Source organism: Lepisosteus platostomus, chromosome 2 (genome assembly GCF_059453375.1).
Source record: "Lepisosteus platostomus isolate fLepPlt1 chromosome 2, fLepPlt1.hap1, whole genome shotgun sequence".
In the NCBI taxonomy this organism is placed as follows: domain Eukaryota; kingdom Metazoa; phylum Chordata; class Actinopteri; order Semionotiformes; family Lepisosteidae; genus Lepisosteus; species Lepisosteus platostomus.
Genome location: NC_142612.1, coordinates 59294770 through 59315538, shown reverse-complemented (window position 1 = coordinate 59315538; position 20769 = coordinate 59294770). Strand labels below are relative to the sequence as shown.

At 38.1% G+C, this 20769-nt stretch overlaps 2 protein-coding genes across 4 annotated transcripts in view; one reads left to right on the top strand and one right to left on the bottom strand.

Moving 5' to 3' along the window:
- Positions 1-9460, top strand: part of LOC148676629 (glutathione hydrolase 5 proenzyme-like) — a 29115-nt gene extending 19655 nt beyond the window's left edge. For all 3 annotated transcript variants that reach the window (XM_088609898.1, XM_088609907.1, XM_088609890.1), the window contains 6 exons: positions 1338-1468; positions 2824-3014; positions 3469-3560; positions 7121-7233; positions 7752-7865; positions 8763-9460. In XM_088609898.1, the coding sequence (XP_088466024.1) occupies positions 1338-1468; positions 2824-3014; positions 3469-3560; positions 7121-7233; positions 7752-7865; positions 8763-8909 (788 nt within the window). In that variant the 3' untranslated portion in view covers positions 8910-9460. The remainder of the gene's footprint in view (positions 1-1337; positions 1469-2823; positions 3015-3468; positions 3561-7120; positions 7234-7751; positions 7866-8762) is intronic.
- A 2346-nt stretch (positions 9461-11806) lies between these two features.
- LOC148676628 (uncharacterized) overlaps positions 11807-20769 on the bottom strand; it is a 29644-nt gene continuing 20681 nt past the window's right edge. The window contains exons 11-18 of the mRNA XM_088622744.1: positions 19432-19506; positions 18595-18942; positions 17475-17756; positions 16757-16864; positions 15454-15480; positions 15228-15257; positions 13979-14005; positions 11807-12764 (exon numbers count right to left, since the gene is read on the bottom strand). Coding sequence (XP_088478870.1) covers positions 12217-12764; positions 13979-14005; positions 15228-15257; positions 15454-15480; positions 16757-16864; positions 17475-17756; positions 18595-18942; positions 19432-19506 — 1445 coding nt within the window. The 3' untranslated portion in view covers positions 11807-12216. The remainder of the gene's footprint in view (positions 12765-13978; positions 14006-15227; positions 15258-15453; positions 15481-16756; positions 16865-17474; positions 17757-18594; positions 18943-19431; positions 19507-20769) is intronic.

Below are 20769 nucleotides of genomic sequence, written 5' to 3'. Positions count from 1 at the left end.
TACAGAGTTGAAACAACTGAAATCGGTAAATCATTGTTTCACAAACGGTATTTATTTTCGACCCTAAATATAATATTCTTCTGGCCTGGTGACCCAAAGGATTGATAGAATGAGTTTTAATGGTATTTTTATTTCTTATCATACAGAATGTTTATTAAAATAACATATCAAATTAAATTATATTATTGAATCAGAATTTTAAGGATTTTTAATTCAAGTAAGTTAAAAAGTTGTGTTGTTCATGCGATTTTATAACAATATTTGGTAACTGGCAAAACTAATATTTTTTTCCAATAGCTACACTACCATGTTGGTGCTTCATTCTAAGGGTTAGCTCTTCTGAGTCATTATTTTATGTTGATACATTTTAGAAACTAAAAAAGAATGATTTTCAATAACCTCTTAATGAGACAAAATGAATTATATATCAATTATATATTTTCATCTAAATGTGATAATCACAAATTGGATATATGACAAAAATAGATTCGTTCAGTTGCTACCGTGATGCTGCTCCATTCTGGGGGTGAGGTCTTCAAAATTTGATTTTATGTTGATGAAGGTTGCACAGCACAATTAGTGCTGAGTCTGGCAGTCTCTTAGTTTAGTCTGCTTTATAGGTATACTGTCGGAAAAAGGAAGAAGAGACTTTTCAGCTTCCTTAATCAAAATGGGCTTATCCTTGAGTTCAGACCAAAATTTCAAATCCAGGAGTCTTTCATGTATTATTCCAAATATATACTGTCATATTTTAAAAAGATATATAATTTATAATATATATTATTTCATATGTTATCAAAAATAGGCATTCAGTATATTGTAATTAGCTTTCCTGAAGCTCTATTAATTCTTCTTGAAATCCTGTGATCATTCTCTTCAGTTTCATTGCTGTTCATGCTGAACACATTCCTGACTCAGCTATACTATTGGAGGTCAGTGTTTTGTGGGAAATACCTGTCCATTTTTTCATGATGTTTTTTTCAGTTGACCATTTACTTAGCATCGAGCGTCAGGCTCCTCAGTAGGAAATCTGGCATGTTACACAGGTATTGTACGTGACTGACTTGAATGTGTATTAAGTGTATAATGAAGATTAAATGATAATCCTATCTACTGTCCTTCACTTTTTTGTCATTATTTCCATAACTCCTTATCATGCCTCTGTTTCCTGATGTAATTGTCATGGTAATATTTCATAATTTTTCCAAAAATATATAGTTCCCAGGACCTTCCCGCGACCCTTTAAAACATCCTTGCCATTGTCATTTGGGTCGTGACCTGGTATTTCGGAAGAAAGGGTACTAGAGATCTTATTGTAATTATTTTGTCCTTTCTAGGGTATAATACAAATTTTCAATCTGTGCAAGGAGATCAAAAATTATTAACCTATCACCGGTATATTGAAGCTCTGAAGTTTGCAAATGGACAAAAGAAACAAATTCGAGACCCAGAGTTCAACGGTTGGAATGTAAGTGACAAAATGTGATGCTCCCACCGGGCCAAATATGAGTCTTGACACAACAGAGTGTTATAGATTCACTTGTGCATACTTCTTAGGTTTTTTTGGGGGGTATTGTTTTACATTTTTCATATTGTTATTACCTTGTTCATTTTTTCTCAGTTTTGGGGTAGGAGACTTGTCTCTTTTCTAGTATTTTCTATATGTTTCCTCTTGTCTTGCTCTTTGTATTGTGGGTTCCACTTGTCCATTTACCCTTATGTCTTCCACTCTTTATTTTTAATTTTTTTGAGGAGTGGATGAGTTTAGGAAAGCTGTCATATTTCAGAGGAGATGGCTTACGATAGATACCAATATTAGATTTGTAAACCAATGCCTAGATTGCTGTTGGTGTTGTACAGACTCATATTTGTGCTAAATTTGTTATGTTGCTGTATAATGAACTTTACAGTGTTCTGAAGGATATTCAACATGTTGAATATTTTCTTATACCCTTCCCCTCATTGTTGCTTTTCAATATGCCTATCCTGAATTTGCTTTTGTAATGTTCTTTTGTCTTCATGATGGAGTTTTCATTATTAGGAGCTCTACTAATGAACAGTAAGATCTTCCAGAGATAGGTGTATTTAACTCAAACTCATATTAAACACCTTAATTACACACAGGTGGACTCTATTTAGTTAAATATGAGATTTCTAAAGATAATCGGCTGGCACCAGAGCCTACTTAGGTCCAGTCTTTTTTCAAGTAACTGTATTTACCCACTATACCATAAACGTTTTGTACTAAGAACATAATAAATAATAAGAAAAAACATAACAGTGAGCTACAGAGAACCTATAATAATTTCCTACTGAAGCTTCATAGTTATTAAACACTCTCAAACTCCCATCTAGTCTCTATATACAGTACCTGATTGCTCAAATATGACCATCCTTATAAAGCATTTTACCAATTACTGTTCCAGTATATACAAATTATTTACTTTGAACACCAACTCACAGTAGAATAATTAGACATTAACACCTTAGAGGACATTAATCAGCCACGTGTACAGTCAGACAATTAGGTTTTCTGAATATATATGTAGCAATGTGTACATGTTCACCATCATATTTACTAACAATTTTACAGAGTTTTTACTATATTTGAGCCTGATATTTGTGGATGCTCATGGGTTATATATTATATATACAGTATGGACTTTCTACACTGTATGCTGGAAATTACATGATATGTCACAGTAAAGTTTCCTTAGACACTGTTATCAAAGTGATATTTCATTTCCTTAGATATTTTTAAAAAAGACACTTTTGAAGAAATTGTTTTTTTTATATTTACCGTGATTCATTTTTTCTTTGAAGGATATCCTTAGATTGATCAGTGATGAATTTGCCGATTTTGTCAGAGAGATGATTAGCCCCAGTGAGACACATCCTCTCCTGTATTATAACATCACCCCGGGCCCCTCCTCAGACAGGCCTGGCACCACTCATGTGGCAGTCATAGCTGAAGACGGTAGTGTTGTATCGGTCACCAGCACCATCAATGACATGTAAGAGCTGAACATGACATACAGTAACTAGTATGGACATGCAGTAGTGCTCTAGTAAAGCAGTCAATTTTATCAGATGTCTTAGCTTCTGTTGTTTTAAATTGTAGATGTACCATTAAATGTCTTGTCACTGAAAACTGTGGAAAACTATCAAAATAGATGTTCTGTTGATTGCCCATTTCTACTAGTGGATTCACTACACCACATGGGCCAATTCCATCAATGAAGGAGTCACAGGACTATTACTATTATTATACTATTTTCCCATCATGATGTTCCTGCTCTGTTGTGGCTGACTAAGCAGAAGAGCACAACAATCAAAATCTAATTTGATAATACAGTAATTTAATGGAAAATATTTTGTAGAAGCTAAAAACTTGTATTTAGACTATTTGTATTTGTATGTGCACATTTATAAAGCATATAGCAGTAACAGCTCTTTTTGCTCTTTCAGCTTTGGTTCAATGGTGTTCTCGGAAAGCACTGGTGTGATTCTTAATAATCAACTTACAGATTTTTGTGGAAGAGCAGAAAGCATCAATGCAGGTACTTTAATTAACATGTATAACTGTTTTTTCCTCTTTTAAAATTAAATGAAATCATCTCAATTTCATTAATTATAATTAATAATAAACAGTTTGGAAGATTCCACTGTTGTTGGAGCATGAATACTGTATTTAAATAGGTGTCGAAGAGTTTTACTGTAAATTCATTCTCATTTCCTTAACACACTGTAACAGATAAGCAACCAATATATTTTGCTTAATAACTGAGTGAATACCCTTTTTATAGATAAAGAACTTTATGACTGTAAAATCACATTTTAGACATTCATACAAATAACCAACAACTCAACTGTGTAATGACATGGCTAGATAGAGTACAGCCATGCAGGTGGTGATTTGTCAGAACCCAAGCACGAGAGATCGGAGAGTGAAAAGTTAAAGGTGAAAATAAAATAATTGATTACTGGCTGGCAGGGCTTAATCAGCCCAGGCCAGTCAATAATGTGGAAGGAACGACGTCTCGTGTATGGAAGAAACAAAATAGAGACTCCCCCTGAGAAAAGCAGCCCACGGGACTGCCAGGGGTGCAGGTGGTCAACCTCGAGGGTCAACGCGGCCACCAGTGAAAAGAACAAGTGTGGACTACAATCTGAGGCAGCTGCGTCAGGCAATTCAGGGAGCAGGTTAGGAGCTAAGGCTGGTGCACCGGGCAATGCTGGAACTAAGGCTGGTGCACCAGGCAAGAATAATAAACAGAGTGAATAATAAACTACCGTGCCGAGTGAAACGCTATCTTGAAGCAGAATTTGCTGCCAAGCACAATCAGACTGATCGAAACAGGAAGTCTTGGGTAGGGATAATAATAATAATAATTGCTTACACTTATATAGCGCTTTTCTGGACACTCCACTCAAAATGCATTACAGGTAATGTGCAGCCCCACCTGGATGATGCGACGGCAGCCATAGTGCGCCAGAACGCTCACCACACATCAGCTATCAGTGGGGAGGAGAGCAAAGTAATGAAGCCAGTTCATAGACCGGCATTATTAGGAGGCCATGATTGGTAAGGGCCAATGGGAAATTTTGCCAGGATGCCAGGGTTACACCCCCTACTCTTTTTGAGAAACACCCTGGGATTTTTAATGACCACAGAGAGTCAGGACCTCGGTTTTACATCTCATCCGAAGGACAGCACCTGTTTACAGTATAGTGTCCCTGTCACTATACTGGGGCATTAGGACCCACATGGACCACAGGGTGAGCGCCTCCTGCTGGCCCCACTAACACCTATTCCAGCAGTCTCCCATCCAGGTACTGACCAGGCTCACACCTGCTTAGCTTCAGAGGGTTGCCAGTTGTTAGTTGCAGGGTGAAATGGCTGTGGGATGAAACTGGCTGGCGAGCCTCCTGAGAAGGGAGGTGGGCGGATTTAAAGTGCTGGCTTGAGGCTGCAGAGACTGCCAAACAGTCCACTGGCTGTGAAACAGGGAGCCTTGGGTATGAGTGAAACCGAATGGCGAGCCTCCTGAGAAGGGAGCCAGATGCAGTTTATGGGCTGCCTTGAGGCAGAAAAACTCCATCGCAGGCCGTGGGTCAGAAACAAAAAAGGGGCCTTGGGTAGGGGTGAACCTGAATTGCACACAAGGCACACAAAGAAAATTAAAAAAACTTTCTTTAATAACATTTTTGTGAATTAAAATGTCTTGACATTACAATGTGAACTTGCTAGGAAGGCTCTTAAAAATGGTAGCCCACTTCCTGTATGCCAAAGCCTTTAACTTCGGCTATGGTGCCAAATGCATAGACTGCAGCAGTTAGTGCTAATTTTGGAAAAGAAGAAATAAAGTACATTTTGAGAGCAGATATAGACGTTACTTGATATTATAGAAGGAACTATATACAATAGAGTGAGGCTAGGTATTACTGTGGCCCTGTGTTTTAGAATAGATGACCCTGCTGTTCTTCACCACTTTAGCAATGCCTTAGTGACTACGACACTCAGCTGGTTGATGGGTGGTTTGCATTTTCAACTGTAATAACTTCAGAAGTCATTTAGAAAGGTACTTAGGGACGTTTAGGTGGAAGATGTGGAGTCATTACAGCTCACACAATCCCAGACAATTATGGAGGCTACTTGGAGCCAAACCTTCATGACAATACTGGGCAACAGTTATCATTCATATTTTGTACTCCACTGATCAGATGCTGGAACCCCCTAAAGACACTAATTTGTGGAGTTTTGCCATGTCAGTGAATAGAATTGTTAACATTCTCTCACTGGTGCGCAGTCTCAAATGCAACACACTCTCCTCTCTATCTCCAAAGCCTCGTGTTCCATTTACAGCTTCAACCCTATTGTTCCAACAGGAAAGCCAATTGGAGGCATTGTTTGTATGAGCTACTTTTTTTCTGAATGTGTGCATATACCTGTAGTATGCATTAATCATAGAGATTGGATAAAGAAATCTGACTGGAATTTGACTGTGACTCAGAAATGTGATACCTAGACAAACTATATTTCACATACAGTAACCCTACTGGACTATGTCCTGTATTGCTTTTACCCTGAAAACTATGTGTCAGATGTAACATCAATCAAGGCCTGCTCCACATCTGGTGGTGTCAATTGTGGTGAGCTGGCATGATGGCAAGACGTTGAGACATTATCCCACAGAGGACTTCTGATTTATGTCTGTAAATCAAAACACAACATGATTTCCTCTTCCAGATAGGGTGGCAACACACCTACATCTCTGCCACTTTCTTGTCACCTGGTTACTCAGCACCATTACTGTCACGGTTGCTGTGCTCACAGATGGAGAATAGCCTTGAAAAAATAGGATGCCAATGCAGCTATTTAAAATGCACAAGTTGTAAAGGCAGTATACTTCAACAAAGGCCACCATATGATGTAAACAGTCTTGCTGTTTTTATTTTTTCAAATAATCTGATGCAGGACTGCATTAAAACTGCCAGGTGGCACAGTGAATTCTTAAAATACTGAAACTGAGTGTGGTTGTCAGATATATCTTATTTTAATAATAAAATCAAATGTTTGTTAAACATATTTATTATACATTTTATAATGAAGTGTGGTGTTCTAAGCTACAAGTGCTACAGCGGTTTCAAGTGAGCTATGCAGTTTAACGGTGGAGAGCAGCCAGAGAGCAGCCAGTGTGTGATGTACAAAATACCAACTACAGGTTCACGAGAGACAACAACATCCAAGAATTCGATGCTTTGTGAATGTTTAAATTAATTTGATTAGACAAGTTTGGCTTAACTTGCTTTGTTAATGAGCAGCCATCCGGCCATTAGTCAAAGAAGCTCGATGTTCATTCAGAGAGAGAGGCGTTAACCAAGGTGGAAATAGGGTGGAGCCGAGATGTCTGAGATGAATGCACAATGACAACAAAAAAATCCTTGCCATCTTTTTCATTATGAGCCAGATAAACTCATATGAAACTCTAGGCTGTGTTTCTGAGAGGAACCCAAGGCTAAGCTGAATAGTTGCAAAGCAATGGAGACTGATATTGTGCACATTGTACACCCGCTGTACAGCATACTACTAGCCTGGTTTGTGGTGTCTGTTATGCAGGAGAGAAACCTCCTTCCTCGACTTCTCCAGTAGTGCTGTTTTCCCAATCACGAAATGAAATCTTGGTTATTGGAGGAGCTGGAGGAACCATGATCACAACGTCTGTTGTGTCTGTAAGTACACCTTATTTAAATGTGCTAAACTCAATCACACACTTTGTCATACAATCCCTTAAACACACACTAATGCATGGTTTCCCCATTCTTTGGCAAGTGACAATTGAGGGAGCTTCTCAGTGGCTGAGCTGAGCTACTAAGAACCAAACAGTGTCGGTCTGGGTCATATCGAGACCAGTGGCACACAACAGGCAGCACTACTAAGGGAATGGCAATTTGGTTGGGAAGGCTATCTCAGCTACAGGTGCTACTGTAACCTCTGTGACTCTTTGTGCACCTGTGGGTTCTCCAGTTAGCTCTGAAATTCCTCTACAAGGGCACTGTATGTAGTCTCTGTTGATCAAATAGAGTGGATCACTGATGGCCATGTTACCATTCCTTACTTTCTCGGTGTGTGTTTGCAACATTCATAGATGTGAGTTTGTACATAAAAGTAAATACAGTAGTTGTATTTACAGAGATATAATAAAATAATTTTGAAAAAAAGTGTATTCACATTTTGCTCTATTTTGCAGGCTATCATGAACTATTTATGGTGGGGAAAAAACCTAACCAGTGCAGTAGGCACTCCTTTGGTGTATGTGGACTCCAAAAACAGACTACATGTAGAAGAAAATGACTTCTTTAAGGTAAAAGTGTAAAAAAGTGTGTTTTTTCTCAAATGATTGACAATAAAACAAAGAGTGTCCCAAAACAAATTTTAATGAGAAAACATAGTAGCTACAGTAGTGTCTAAGACATTTTATCTACTTCCAGGTGGAGTTACAGCACAGTAGTATCTCTTGCAGCAATGTACTACCTTACCACTCTGTCCAGTTATTGTTTTGTTTTAAGTTAAAAAGGATACAAAGGCAGAATATAAAGAAAGTGGGATAACCAACAATATTAGTATATTTTTGCCTTTTAATGTCCGTTATAGGTTATCAATAAAATTACTTTACTTTAGTCAACGATATGTTTCATAATATTGGAGGTGCTTCAGTGCACATAGCTCCCACGGAGCTGGTGGCTATACAGTATGTATATCTCTTTTCTTATGAGGAAAATATTGCTGAGAGTATCTTTCAGCAATGGTGAAAAAACATATATTTGTAAAATTGATATATTTCAAATTCCATTTTTAAAATTGAAAAATAATTGGTCAATGTTTTGTTTACAAATCACCAAGTGAACTGCTGTATTTCCCATGTCACTCGCAGACAGAAGAGAAAAACACCTTTCTCTGAATCTTAACACCATGGAAACAAATGTATTTGGTAAAAAATATAGTTAGTTACTTAAGAAAAAAGTTACTTACGTTTTTTTTAATTGTTTGCATATTATGCAGTGTTTACATCCACCTACTACTGTGTATATAAAGAATATACTGTATACTGCCTCATAGGTTTGGTTATTTGGAGGTTACTACTAAATCAAACTCAGTCATAAACAACAGTTTCCCAAGCAGTTATGGATAAACATTGTGTGAAAGTGTTTCCTTTTTTACATGACTTCAGTTAAAAATAAAGATATTTCTTTGTTTTTAGAGTATAAAGGAAAATCTGAAGAAGTTTGGACATACATTCATGGACACATTACTTTTTGAGAATGCGGTTAATGCAATATCTAAAAAAGGTAACTGTATCAATGCTGTGTCGGATCCCAGAGGGAAGGAGAAACCAGCTGGATATTAAGAATCAACACAAAGACGATTTTCCTTTCTGTACACTGTAGTGCTGATTGTTACAGGGTTATCTGTGCTGTGTTTTAATTTATTTGATTTATTTATTAGGGTATCTTTCTCCTCCTTTATGGATGACTGTGGTGAAGGCATTTTTTTATTCTGAGTAAATCTCAGTTTGAACTTCATTTTAATTTCCTCTGTAAATTATCTTCATCTGAGACTGAAACAAAAACTAAGACAACATTTTTTCAATATTATGCTCCTATGAGAAAAACTGTAAGTACTGTAAGTACTTCACATACAACAATAGTCACAGTCCACCAATAATGTTTTTTAGATCATTAATAGGTGAGCTGATCATTAGATTATATAGAGAGCTGTTCACTATACATTTATTGATACAGATAATGTGCATATTGTGATGCTGGGACATGATCATCATATGGGTCCTAGCACACAGACACCCCAACACTGGCTATAAGATCCAATTGTCCTCTTATTTACAGTTTCAGTATACCAACCACCATGTAACAAAACAAATTAAAACAAATGTCTAAGTTCTTCTTTGACCTCCTGAATAAATTTATGTAGTTTCCTTAACAACTGCTTCCAAGCAGCTACCCTGGACACCTACACTTGTAATAGAATTAACGATGTTTTTCAATGACAATGGTTACTCATGCAGATTCTTTAACCAGGATTACACACCAGAGGCTTCTCTCTCGCATTCTCTCACAGTGGTCTCACTCACAGAGATTCCAGGCATCAGCTTCCAGCACAGCAGTGGTTTTCTTAGCACCTGCAGCGGGGCGGAGGCTCTGTGGCTAAAGCTCTGCGCCTGTGGCTGGAAGGTTGCCGTTTCAAATCCCGCAGCTGGCAGAGGAATCTTACTCTGTTGGGCCCTTGAGCAAGGTCCTGAACCCCAACTGCTCCAGGGACACTGTATAAATGGCTGATCCTGCACTCCGACCCCAAGCTTCTCTCTCCCTGTCTGTGTGCCTGGGAACTAGCAACTGCTAGCTCAAAAGGAAGATGCTAGTGATTTCCTTGCAATTAGCAAGTCTGCCTCTCACACTGTCATACCATCAATCTCTCTCTCTTTCAGAGGCTTCACTCAAAGCAATATTTCAACTAGCAGCAGCCAGCGCTTTCCCTGTCAGCTCTGGATCTTCCTTGCACTGGACACATACAGTACATTGGTGATTCTATATGACTCTCTACACTTTATGACTGTCTTACTGGTTCAATTGCTGGCTTATATAGACTGAGAGAGAGAAATTCAGAAATCTAATCCCAGAGTTCCCACACCTGCCAGAATCACAACGGGTCCCAATCCTACTGGGAGAGGGAGGAGGGAACTCAGTTGATCTGGCAGCCCAGTATGTGATCTCCTGTCACAGCCTGAGGAACAGTGAGTCTGTCTCGCAATAATGCTCCAGCCGCCTACAGAATATGTCAATATTTTATGATATGTCTTTGTTGTAAATGCCCGTAATATGTCTGTAGATTTTATTTTACTTCTGTTTTTTGTTTTGTTTAATGTAAATATCATTACTTTCATTTGCTTTGGCAACACTGATTGTAGCCATCGGTCATGCTAATAAACCACCTTGAATTGAGTAAACAGCTATTCTCCAGCCTAGTGATAACCCACAGGCTCTCTTACAATGTTTACAACTTTTTATATAAAATAGTCAACCATTTATAAAGGCAAATATAACAAAGTAGTGAGGTAAGTTTAGGGGGCATGGCATCTTTTGTGGACCCTGTCCCTGACAGCATCACAATATAAAACCAATAATACTGTAGGTAACACTTGAAACAATCTGTCTGTATACAAGATGGCTGAGGAGTTGATCAAGATACAGCAATATCCGGATTAGGAAGGAAGAGAAAATATAAGGATTAAGATACTGTAACATTAATGATAACATTGTTTTTGCTGGATAAGAAATGGGAGAGGGAGAGTATGTGGTAGAATCTGACACTGGTCCAGGCTAGTGAGCTGATAGAGATAACCTCAGCATAGCTGCTACTGCTGAATATTAGTATATTTAGGAGTGTTAACAAAAATCCAAAAATCCAACAAGCATTTCCATTTCAACCTTCTGTTCAGGTCACATCCTTTGAAATGCAAAATGCATCACAGGGAACTCCAGTCAGATAAACTTAATGTATTTATTTGACCTGTGTAGCAGCAGCACTAAATAAGCAGCCACAGAATCAAGTGTTGCTTCAGATTCCTCTTTGAGGCCCCTCTCTGTGGTCCCTTGAAAAAGGCCTTCACTGTCTGTACTTACAAAGTTATTACAAAATGTTTTAGGGAATGTCATTCCAGTTGGAAAATTGCCTCTGGAGGCTTATGACACAAGGGAGTACTAAAAGGGCTCACTCAGATTGAGTTTTTAGAGGGACTATTACCATAACCATAGTGTGAGGTATGGGTGTTAGTCATGACCCGGGTCATCTGTATCTATTACTGAGGACCTAGGTTTGTTTTCTCTTATGTGTTACTATTCAGTGATTGTGGTTGTGTAGGAATCAGATATTTTGTTAGCTCTGTTCTGAATCCATTAAAAAAAAAATAGCTCCGAAGTGTGGAAAACATTAGTATGTATTACACCTGAGATGTTAGGGCATTTACACTTCTTACTTTGTTTTTTAGGGGGAAAAAACTTTATTCAGGAGAATTAATACTGTTTAGACTAGAGTGTCTCCCCCTGCCAGGAAATCGCTCAAGGGTGTGCCAAGAAGCCTTTATTGGCATCTTCTGACCATATGTCTTTGTCAAAATGTAAGCATAGATTCTTCCATTTTTTCTAAAGATTTAAATTATTTATTTACTTGTTTACTGAAAAGGGTTTAATCATTTGTACTTAAGTCTGTGCATACAAACAAATACATCTATTTTTATATATTTACATTGTTATTGTATTTTCCAGAAAATCATTAACACTACAAATGTACAGGTATTTCTTTTTTTTCCCTTTCCTTGCCAATATGTTCTCCCTGAGAAGAATGCAAATATTTTATACTATACTGTATGTCAATATACAGAGTAGAGTACTGTATATTGACAGGACATCTTAATCAGGTATTTTCAAAACATTTTTCATGTAAAAACATGTTTAAAGAGGAAGATCTCAGTCAATTTATATTTTTATTTTTGTAGTAATTGTCTTTAAATATCTTAACACTCATGTGGTCTTGAGTCTCTCACAGAGAGGTCTTGAGTCTCTCACTCTATCCTAAAACACACCTTACCTTTTACAAGGTGTGGTCAAGACTACACTGTACACCCCAGATCACGCCATAAATTAAAATTGTTGATGTCTGTAATCTCCACAGCAGACAGGGGGCAGCAGCACAAGGTCTTTACAACGATCACGAGTCCTGAAGACTGGATAGATCTTCTCCCCCTGATTAAAGTCCATATCATTGAAAGTGTAGATATGAGCTCTGGACTCTACGGTGTAAAAGGAGACCTGCCTTTCTTCTATATCCACACACACTCCCACCTTCCTGTGTAGGCCACTTCGTTGCAGGCGCGTTACAGGGTCAGTGAGAGCACAGAAACCAGAATAGCCAGAGCACAGACCCCAGTAGCCCCCCCGGGGAGTGAAGTTGATCCCCCCTTTCCTCGTGGCAGACTCTCTGGTCACCCCTATTATCCAGTCATCATTCACTTCCACCTCCCAGTAGTGCCTTCCTAAGGTGAAGCCCTCCCTGCTTAGGACACAGGACCAGTAATCAAATCGCTGTGGATTGCCGGGGAGATCCTGTTTTTCTCCCTTTCTTAGTCTCTTCCTATCTGCAGACAGGATGAGTGCAGGATTTGCTGTGTCAGGGTCCAGAATCACATCAGCTGTTCAAAAACAAAGTACACATTTTGTGGAAGTTTTATTTTACAAGGTGAGTTAACACTCTTCTCTGTGAGTACCTGGATATACTAAAATAGAAAAAAATGCATACATTTCATACTATATTTGCACCATAATGTATACAGAGTAACATAGGATGTGCTATGTGGTATGTAATGTTTATAGTACGAATTAAAGTCCCTATTTGTATGATAACTAATTATAAAAGTTTTTAGAAGCAAACCAGTGTTCATCATTTAGTAATTATCAATAATGTATACTCCAATTTTATGATAAAATGTGTTTTTGATATGTTCTATGCTCAATGAAAATTAGACTCAAAATAAAAAAATAACAAAGATTTAGGAAGAAGGAAAGTTGAGGAGAAGGTTAAAAAAGTTGGAAGAAAAGAATGTTGAGGTCCCCTACTTGAGATGTTTTGTAATTTCGTTTATGGCTGCGAGCATGGTGGGGCAGTGCTTAGCACTGCTGCCTCACTGCTCTGGGCCCTAGGTATAGTTCCAGGGGAGCTGTCTGCATGGAATCTCCTTCTTCCTGTGGGTTTCCTCCAGGTGTTCCTCTTTCCTTCCCACAGTCCAGAAATTTACTGGTAGGTTAACTGGTTTCTGGGAAAATTAGCCTTGGAGTGAGAGTGTGGTTGGTTTTTGTCTGTGTGTGTTCTGTGATGACAGACATCCTCAGGGTGTATCCTGCACCATTTGCTTGCCAGAATAAGCTCTGGCTCTAGTTAAAGTATAAAGTAGTAAAGAAATTGGATAAAGTGGTTAGAACATGGAAGAATGGATAATTGATGGTAAAAGTGCACCTCTAATGGACAAAAGGGAAACTGTCAAGGCGCTTTGTACATTATTTATTTCCTCTCTGTATAACAGTGTGCCTTTCATTGTCTTATTCTATGGGAGACAATTCCTGAAGCCTTCAATGATCTTTAAGGACTTCCATGTGGATTCCATAAGGAATTTCCCATACACATGGAACTGTAGTACAGTTACTACTGTTTATAGACCACTAATGATGATCTTTGATTTCAGTCACAGACTAATTAGGGACATTCTGGTACTGTCCCCAATAACCTCAGATACTGTACCAGGTATCTGAAACAGATCCACTTTGTTCCACCCACTACCATTCTGGATAACAATATTTCAGACACGGCCAACACTGTTTCAGATGTGCTTTAAATACAGAGTGCCCTTACCTTGATTAGGAATGGGCCGCCCTACTCCTGTAAGGTGGAGAAAACAAAAGAATTGTTACTGAAGGTGTGGTGAAAGGTAATTGATGTAGAGTGGGACTTCTTCATGCTGTGAGCTCTACTTCTCATGAGGCTTGTCTGAATAACTAGACACCCTGAGGCAATGACTGAATGCTCTTTCATCTTCCTGAAGAGAATGGGTTTGTAGTGCAGAGGTGCAGTTAATACTCTTCGTGTGAGGTCTCTTTCCTCTGCCTGAGAGGGACAGTCAGATTCCAGCCTCTTTAGAAATCAGAGGACATACATCAGAGGCATCAGAGGCCAGGAGGCATGGAGCGGTGCCTCTATTGCTTACTGTAACTGGAAGGTTGCCAGTTCTAATCCTGTGGCTGGCAGAGGAATTGTACACCATTGGGCCCCTGAGCAAGGCCCTTAATACCAGCTGCTCCAGGGGTGCTGTATAAATGGCTGACCCTGCACTCTGACCCCAAGCATCTCTCTCCCTGCCTGTGTGTCTCATGGAGAGCAAGCTGGGATATGCAAAAATCCCAGCTAATGCAAGAAATTGTATATGGCTAGTAAAGTAATCTTATCTTATACTGAACTTACAAAAGGAAAGCAACAGAGCAGTAAAATTGTGATGTTACATTTAAGTTTCAAAAACCTTGTGTTTATTATTTCTGACCTATATATAATGGCCCTCTTCACTTTCTTTATAAATGCACACCTTTCTCAAATGTACACTTACAGTTTGTAGTGTTATATTTGTAAATGAGTCCTGTCTGTTTCCATTAGTATCCATCAATACTAATCTTTCACTTGTGAATAAATAGTGTCGTAGTTTATAAAACTGAAATTGGTACAAAGTTCTGTTATAATGACAGAATCACAGTTTTAATTCACATGATAAGTAAAGAATAATTTGTTGTTTGGTAATATCGTCAAACACTTGTCTCAGACATTAGAAAATAATGAATATTTTACAAGTAAACAAAAACCAGTGACTGATGAGTGTAAAAGTGTAGTTCAACTCAATACTGCATAATGAAGCATAGTTAACTACTGGACAGAAAAGTAAAGCAAACTACAGTATACATGAGAGTAGAACTCAAGGAAAACTCAGTAGTGTACAGTAAACTAAAAACAGTTCAGTACAGGAAACTACAGCATGGTTCACTACAAGGAACAACAGAAAAATATGATTGATTAAATTCCAATTCATTACAAGCTGCAGTTACTGTAAACAACTTACCTAGTTCTTTAAGAAGTACTAATGTATCTCCTGCAAATAAAGAGAGATGTACAGTAAATGACAAGTCTATGCCATCACAAAGATATTAATAATCATACAGTACATAATTTCTCAAGTACCACTAGATTTAGTACTGATGTACAACCCTATTTACAGCAGTTTAATGCTGTATGTAATGTTACAGCAGAGCAGCTAGAAAGAATATTTCCAAATGTTGTTCACTTACGTTTGGATTCCCAGAGCATCTGTTCCCCTGTAAGAAAGAAACAGTGGAGTCAATAATACCGATATAGACTCCTGCACCCATGCTGGCTTTTAAAGTTCCTCATCCCATGGCTACCATAGAGATATTTACTTTTGCTAACATTGGTTGTTGAATACTCTATTCTCTCCTTAGTTAACTATGGAAATTTCTAAAACACATACACACTTACACCACTCCACTGTGCAAAACCTGTAGAGACCTATTAAAAAAGCAGGGTGTTATGGGCCCTTGAATTCTTATGCAAGCACAAAACTTTACTTTTCAGCAGGTTATACTGACATCCAACCTCTTTTACATACAGTATACTTGCTTGGTTTCATCATTACAGTATTGAATACAAAAAAGTTAATTTTAAAAGTTCTTATGTGAACTAATAATAACAACAACAGCAACAATAATAATGTTAATGTTGTTATTATTGTATAATATAATCTTATTGTTTTATGTGATATTACATAATAATATAATATTCATATTATTATTGTTATATAATTCCTTACGCTTATATAGTGCTTTTCTGGACACTCCACTCAAAGTGCTTTGCAGGAAATGCAAAGAGTTACCAATACCACCCACGTTCTGCACCTAGACGATACAACAGCAGCCATAGTGCACCAGTACGCTCATGACACATCAGCAATCAGTGGGGAGGAGAACAGAGTGATTAAACCAATTCATAGATGGAGATTATTAGGAGGCCAGGATTGGTAAAGGCCAATGGGAAATTTGGCCAGGACACCGGCATAACACCCCTACTCTTTTCAAGTAACGCTGGATTTTTAATGACCACAGAGAGTCAGACCTTGGTTTTATGTCTCATCTGAAGGACAGCACCTTTTTACAGTATAGTGTCCCCGTCACTATACTGGGGCATTAACACCCACACTGACTGCAGGGTGAGCGCCCCCTACCACCCCTTCTAATCATTCTTCTAGTAGCAACCTCAGTTTTTCCCAGGAGGTCTCCCATCCAGGTACTGACCAGGTTCACACCTGCTGAGATTCAGTGGGCTGCCAGGTGTGAATTGCAGGGTGATATGGCTGCTTATAGTACTGTACCTAATTTGCCAGAGGATCAAAACTCTGGACTCTTGAATGAAATGGCTTAATTAAATTTGATTAATTCAAATGCTAAACAATCAAGCTAGTAAAAAAGGTTTAAGCTAAATGAATTGCTCTCATTTTCAACCTTTATGTTCAGAAGCATATGTTTTGTTAATAGAAAATACTCCTGAACATTAAACAGTGTTTTAATTTCTACATACTTTCCATTTTTCTCCACTGGATCACCAGAAATGCTGATGCTGCTACAGTAACAGCTATTGTTAAGAAAAGAGTCACCATCCATCCAGAGGGTCCATGGAAAATGTCTCCTGGAAACAGCACAGAAATATTAACCCAGTCAGACAGCTCACCTAGTTACCTGGATTCCACAGAATAAATTCAGGGAGAAAACTACAGAAAAGCAGACATCCCAAAACCTTCCATTAAAGTATGGGATAGTAGGGAATCCAGTGCTTTGATGCTGCTTCTTTTATTCTAAAACATACTGTAACACAACTGGAGGGAATGGTCGCAGAGTTTATTCTATAGTACATTACTGACAGAAATTACAATATCTTATCTCAGTAGCTTTATTCATGTTTTGGTTTCAATTTATGCAGAAACGGGAAGCAGATTTAAAATTAAATAATCTTGAGCTTTCAGTGTTTATAGCTTATTACCTGTTTGTCAAAAACACTCTTATGGAAGATTTCTTAATAAGAGCAATTTGAAAGAATGTAACAAACATGGCCACTTCCTGTGAAGGATGCAGTAGTCATAATCACAATAGTCACAATATGAGACATAAGGAACAGCATAGCAATTGCATTCTGATCACAATTTATTCATTTGGATTGTGTTCAAGTGTACATTATATAGTGAGCAGAAATTAATTAATTACCTTACAGTTAAGGTCTACTGTTCTTGTTTAGTACTTACCAGATATGTGGAGCTGTGATCCACAGTCGGGTTCAGGTAGAACACTTCTAATCAGACAGGAGAAAATGTTGGATTCCTGTGTGACAGGAATGTAGCTCCTGACATTAAGTAGCCCCAGACTGTCCTTTTCCACTGTGGTGTTGGACAGTGATGTCACATCGTTTCCATCCCTGTCTGTCCAGATCACTGTAGGTTCAGGGAACCACCCCTCTGATCTACATAGCAGCTGGTCCTCATCTCCTCCAGAGTTGTGGAGAGACACTGAGGGCTGGGAGCCCAGAGCTGTAGATTCATCATAAAAATGTTTTTAAAAAACTGAGTTAGATGTTCTGTGATTAATTTAATTTGAATGCTAAAATAAGTTTAAGATATTAAAATAAGAAAAAAGGCATAAATCTATTTAAGTGCAGTATAAACAGAGGTGTGAACAAGTAAGTACACCCCATGAAAAGGTTTGTCTTTTTTTACATTTTTGTAAGGACAAAAGGTTATTTTTTGCATGCAGACTCTTAGACAACACCATAAATTGTATATAATGTGGCACCAACATTATTACTCCCAGGGGCAGGCATCCAAATACAGTACATGTAGATATATATATACAGTATATACTGTACATTATATACAAATCAACATCCTCTATGCCAAATCTTTCTCTTTCATTTTCTTTGGTGACCCTCTGCACAGTTGCTCTTTTGTAGTTTTCTGTGGAGAGTTGCCATGTTCACTGTATCCCATCTATCAAATATGACAGATATCGATCACATTAAGTGTAGATTATTAAGATGAAATTCCAAATAATTATGCTGCACATACAGTAAATATAATGAATCCCAAAGATGTGTAACAATCCTTAAAAGTTTGATTAATTTTTGGGGCAGAGCGGTGGCTAAGGCTCTGCACCTGTGGCTAGAGGGTTGCTGGTTCAAATCCTGCAGCCGGCAGAGGAATCCTACTCTGTTGGGCTCCTGAGCAAGGCCCTTAACCCCAACTGCTCCAGGGGCACCATACAATGTCTGTGTGTCTCATGGAGAGCAAGCTGGGGTATGTGAAAAGAGAATTCCTAATGCAAGAGATTGTAAAGGGTAATTAAAGTGATGTTATTATTATAATCACTCACCTCTAATATACAGATCAATAAGAGCATCTTCATAATGTTCTGCAGACTCCACCACACATTTATACTTTCCATGGTCAGAGCGCCTCACATCCTTCAGTTTTAGAGACATGTTTCCTCTGGGGAGCTCCTCTGGGAAAAGCTCAGCTCTTCCGCTGTAAGAAGGGTTCTGTTTTTCAAAGTTATAGCTCTCATATTGGTATAAACACACAGCTGTTCTGTAATCTTCTCGAAACCACTTGATCTCTAGGTCCCCAGTGCTGATGTCTGGTGAGAGGTAACAGGGCAGGACAGCATCTTCACCAGGGAAAACAACAACAGGATCAGCTGGGCCAAGAACCTGAAACATTTCTGAAAGAGAAATAACATGCCTCCATCTTGTATACAAACTCACTGAAACAGGCTGCAGACACTCAATAGTCATGTTTTCTGTGTTAATAATGAATTATTTTTCTGTTAGCAATGAAAAATCCTCACTGATCAAAAGGACCTGCAAGGTCAGGAGAACTAAATGTCATAGGTCTGACAGCCGATTGGAGTAGCAGAATCCTGTCATCAGACATGCTCCAGGGTATTATACAAAGCCTGTGAAGGTCTCACTAAAGCTAGTCAGTCAATAGCTTCACTCAGTCTGATTTCATTAACATTGTTCATTGACTGCAGATTTCTGTTACATCATTTTCTTCTTTCCCATTCCCATTCATGAAAACAAAGCAAGGGTGTAATAAAGAAAGGATGGGCATAGAGGGTGTGAGGACAGTTGCCCCAAAGGCATGGCTGTGCTAGAGATTCACCCAATACACTTGTTGGGTTAATACAGTAAGTCTTTCTTCATGGTACCTGATCTTGAGACAAACATCTGGTGGAGGAGCTGGAGGACTGCAAAGAAACACTCCCACTGGTCATACTTCATTTCTGAAAGGAAATTCAGATTGATCAGTATCCTTTTTCAAAATAAGCACTGAAATCACTGACATAATGATTCATTATGGCAAGCTGACATTCAGCCTTCAACAATGAAATATACACACAAACAGTAGTAACAGCCCATGTGTTTCACCACAAACAACAAAGACATTTACAGTATGCATACAGCACAGAGAGGAGGAAGACGGCTATTGAAATGGAGTAAATTAGAAAATGCCTCAGTGTCTTTGCAGATCATGGTGCTAATAATCAATAATAATTATTAAACCTTCACCTCTCTTGTGATGAAAGACTAAAACATTTTTTTAAATATTCATGTGGATTTGTATTCTAAGGCTCAGCCTGAGATTACGTAATCTCACTGATTCTGATCTCCATTTGACTAAGAACACCTGTTATTATCCCTGGTAATTGAAAATTTACATACTTTAAACCTTTATTTTAGAATACCGTAATATTTTATAATTGTATATGACATGGCCATCTCCAATACTAAGCTCATTTATGATTTATAGGAATCTGCAGCAAAAATATTAAGTGATTAGTTATTATACATTGATCTGAATCCAAGCAACAGTGTTAAAAACAGTGTTTACGAGTTTCAGAATTACACTACATAATAAGACATTTCCATGAATATACCTTTTCCGTCCTTACCATCTTCAGATTGTAATCATTGTTCAGACTGCAGAAAGATTTCTTTCCGATGTTCAGAGACAACGTTTTCACAAACAGAACTGAAGATCAGAAAGAGATTACTGTAGTTTACAGGAAACACAGACAGGAAGTAACCCCTTAAGGAGGAGCTGTGATATTTGTTTTTTTTTGCTTACTGGATATAGAGATAATAAGGTAAGATAGTATTAAATAGCTGTGGACATAATAATATTATTTATTACTGTGTTTAATAGATGTGGATGTTGACTTTGCTTTTTAGACTAATGTTATGTGAATATTTTTGGTCTGACTCCATCAGGACAACGCTTAACTGCTGGGCTGTTAACTGCTCTTAAAATTGACAGGATGCTTTATGTAACGCAGGATGCAGGAAGAGATTTAATAGGAGATCAGTAATGGCAGGATGTGATCTTGTGATTGTGTGATTCAAGATCAGCTTTCGAACAGAAAATGCTCAAGACAGTTTGTGTGCGAAAACTGGGAACACTATAACCACAACATTACGGTCTTAAAAACACTTCCTCATAGAGTTTCTCACTGGGTCTATTCATCTTGTTTGCTCAGCAAAGCACC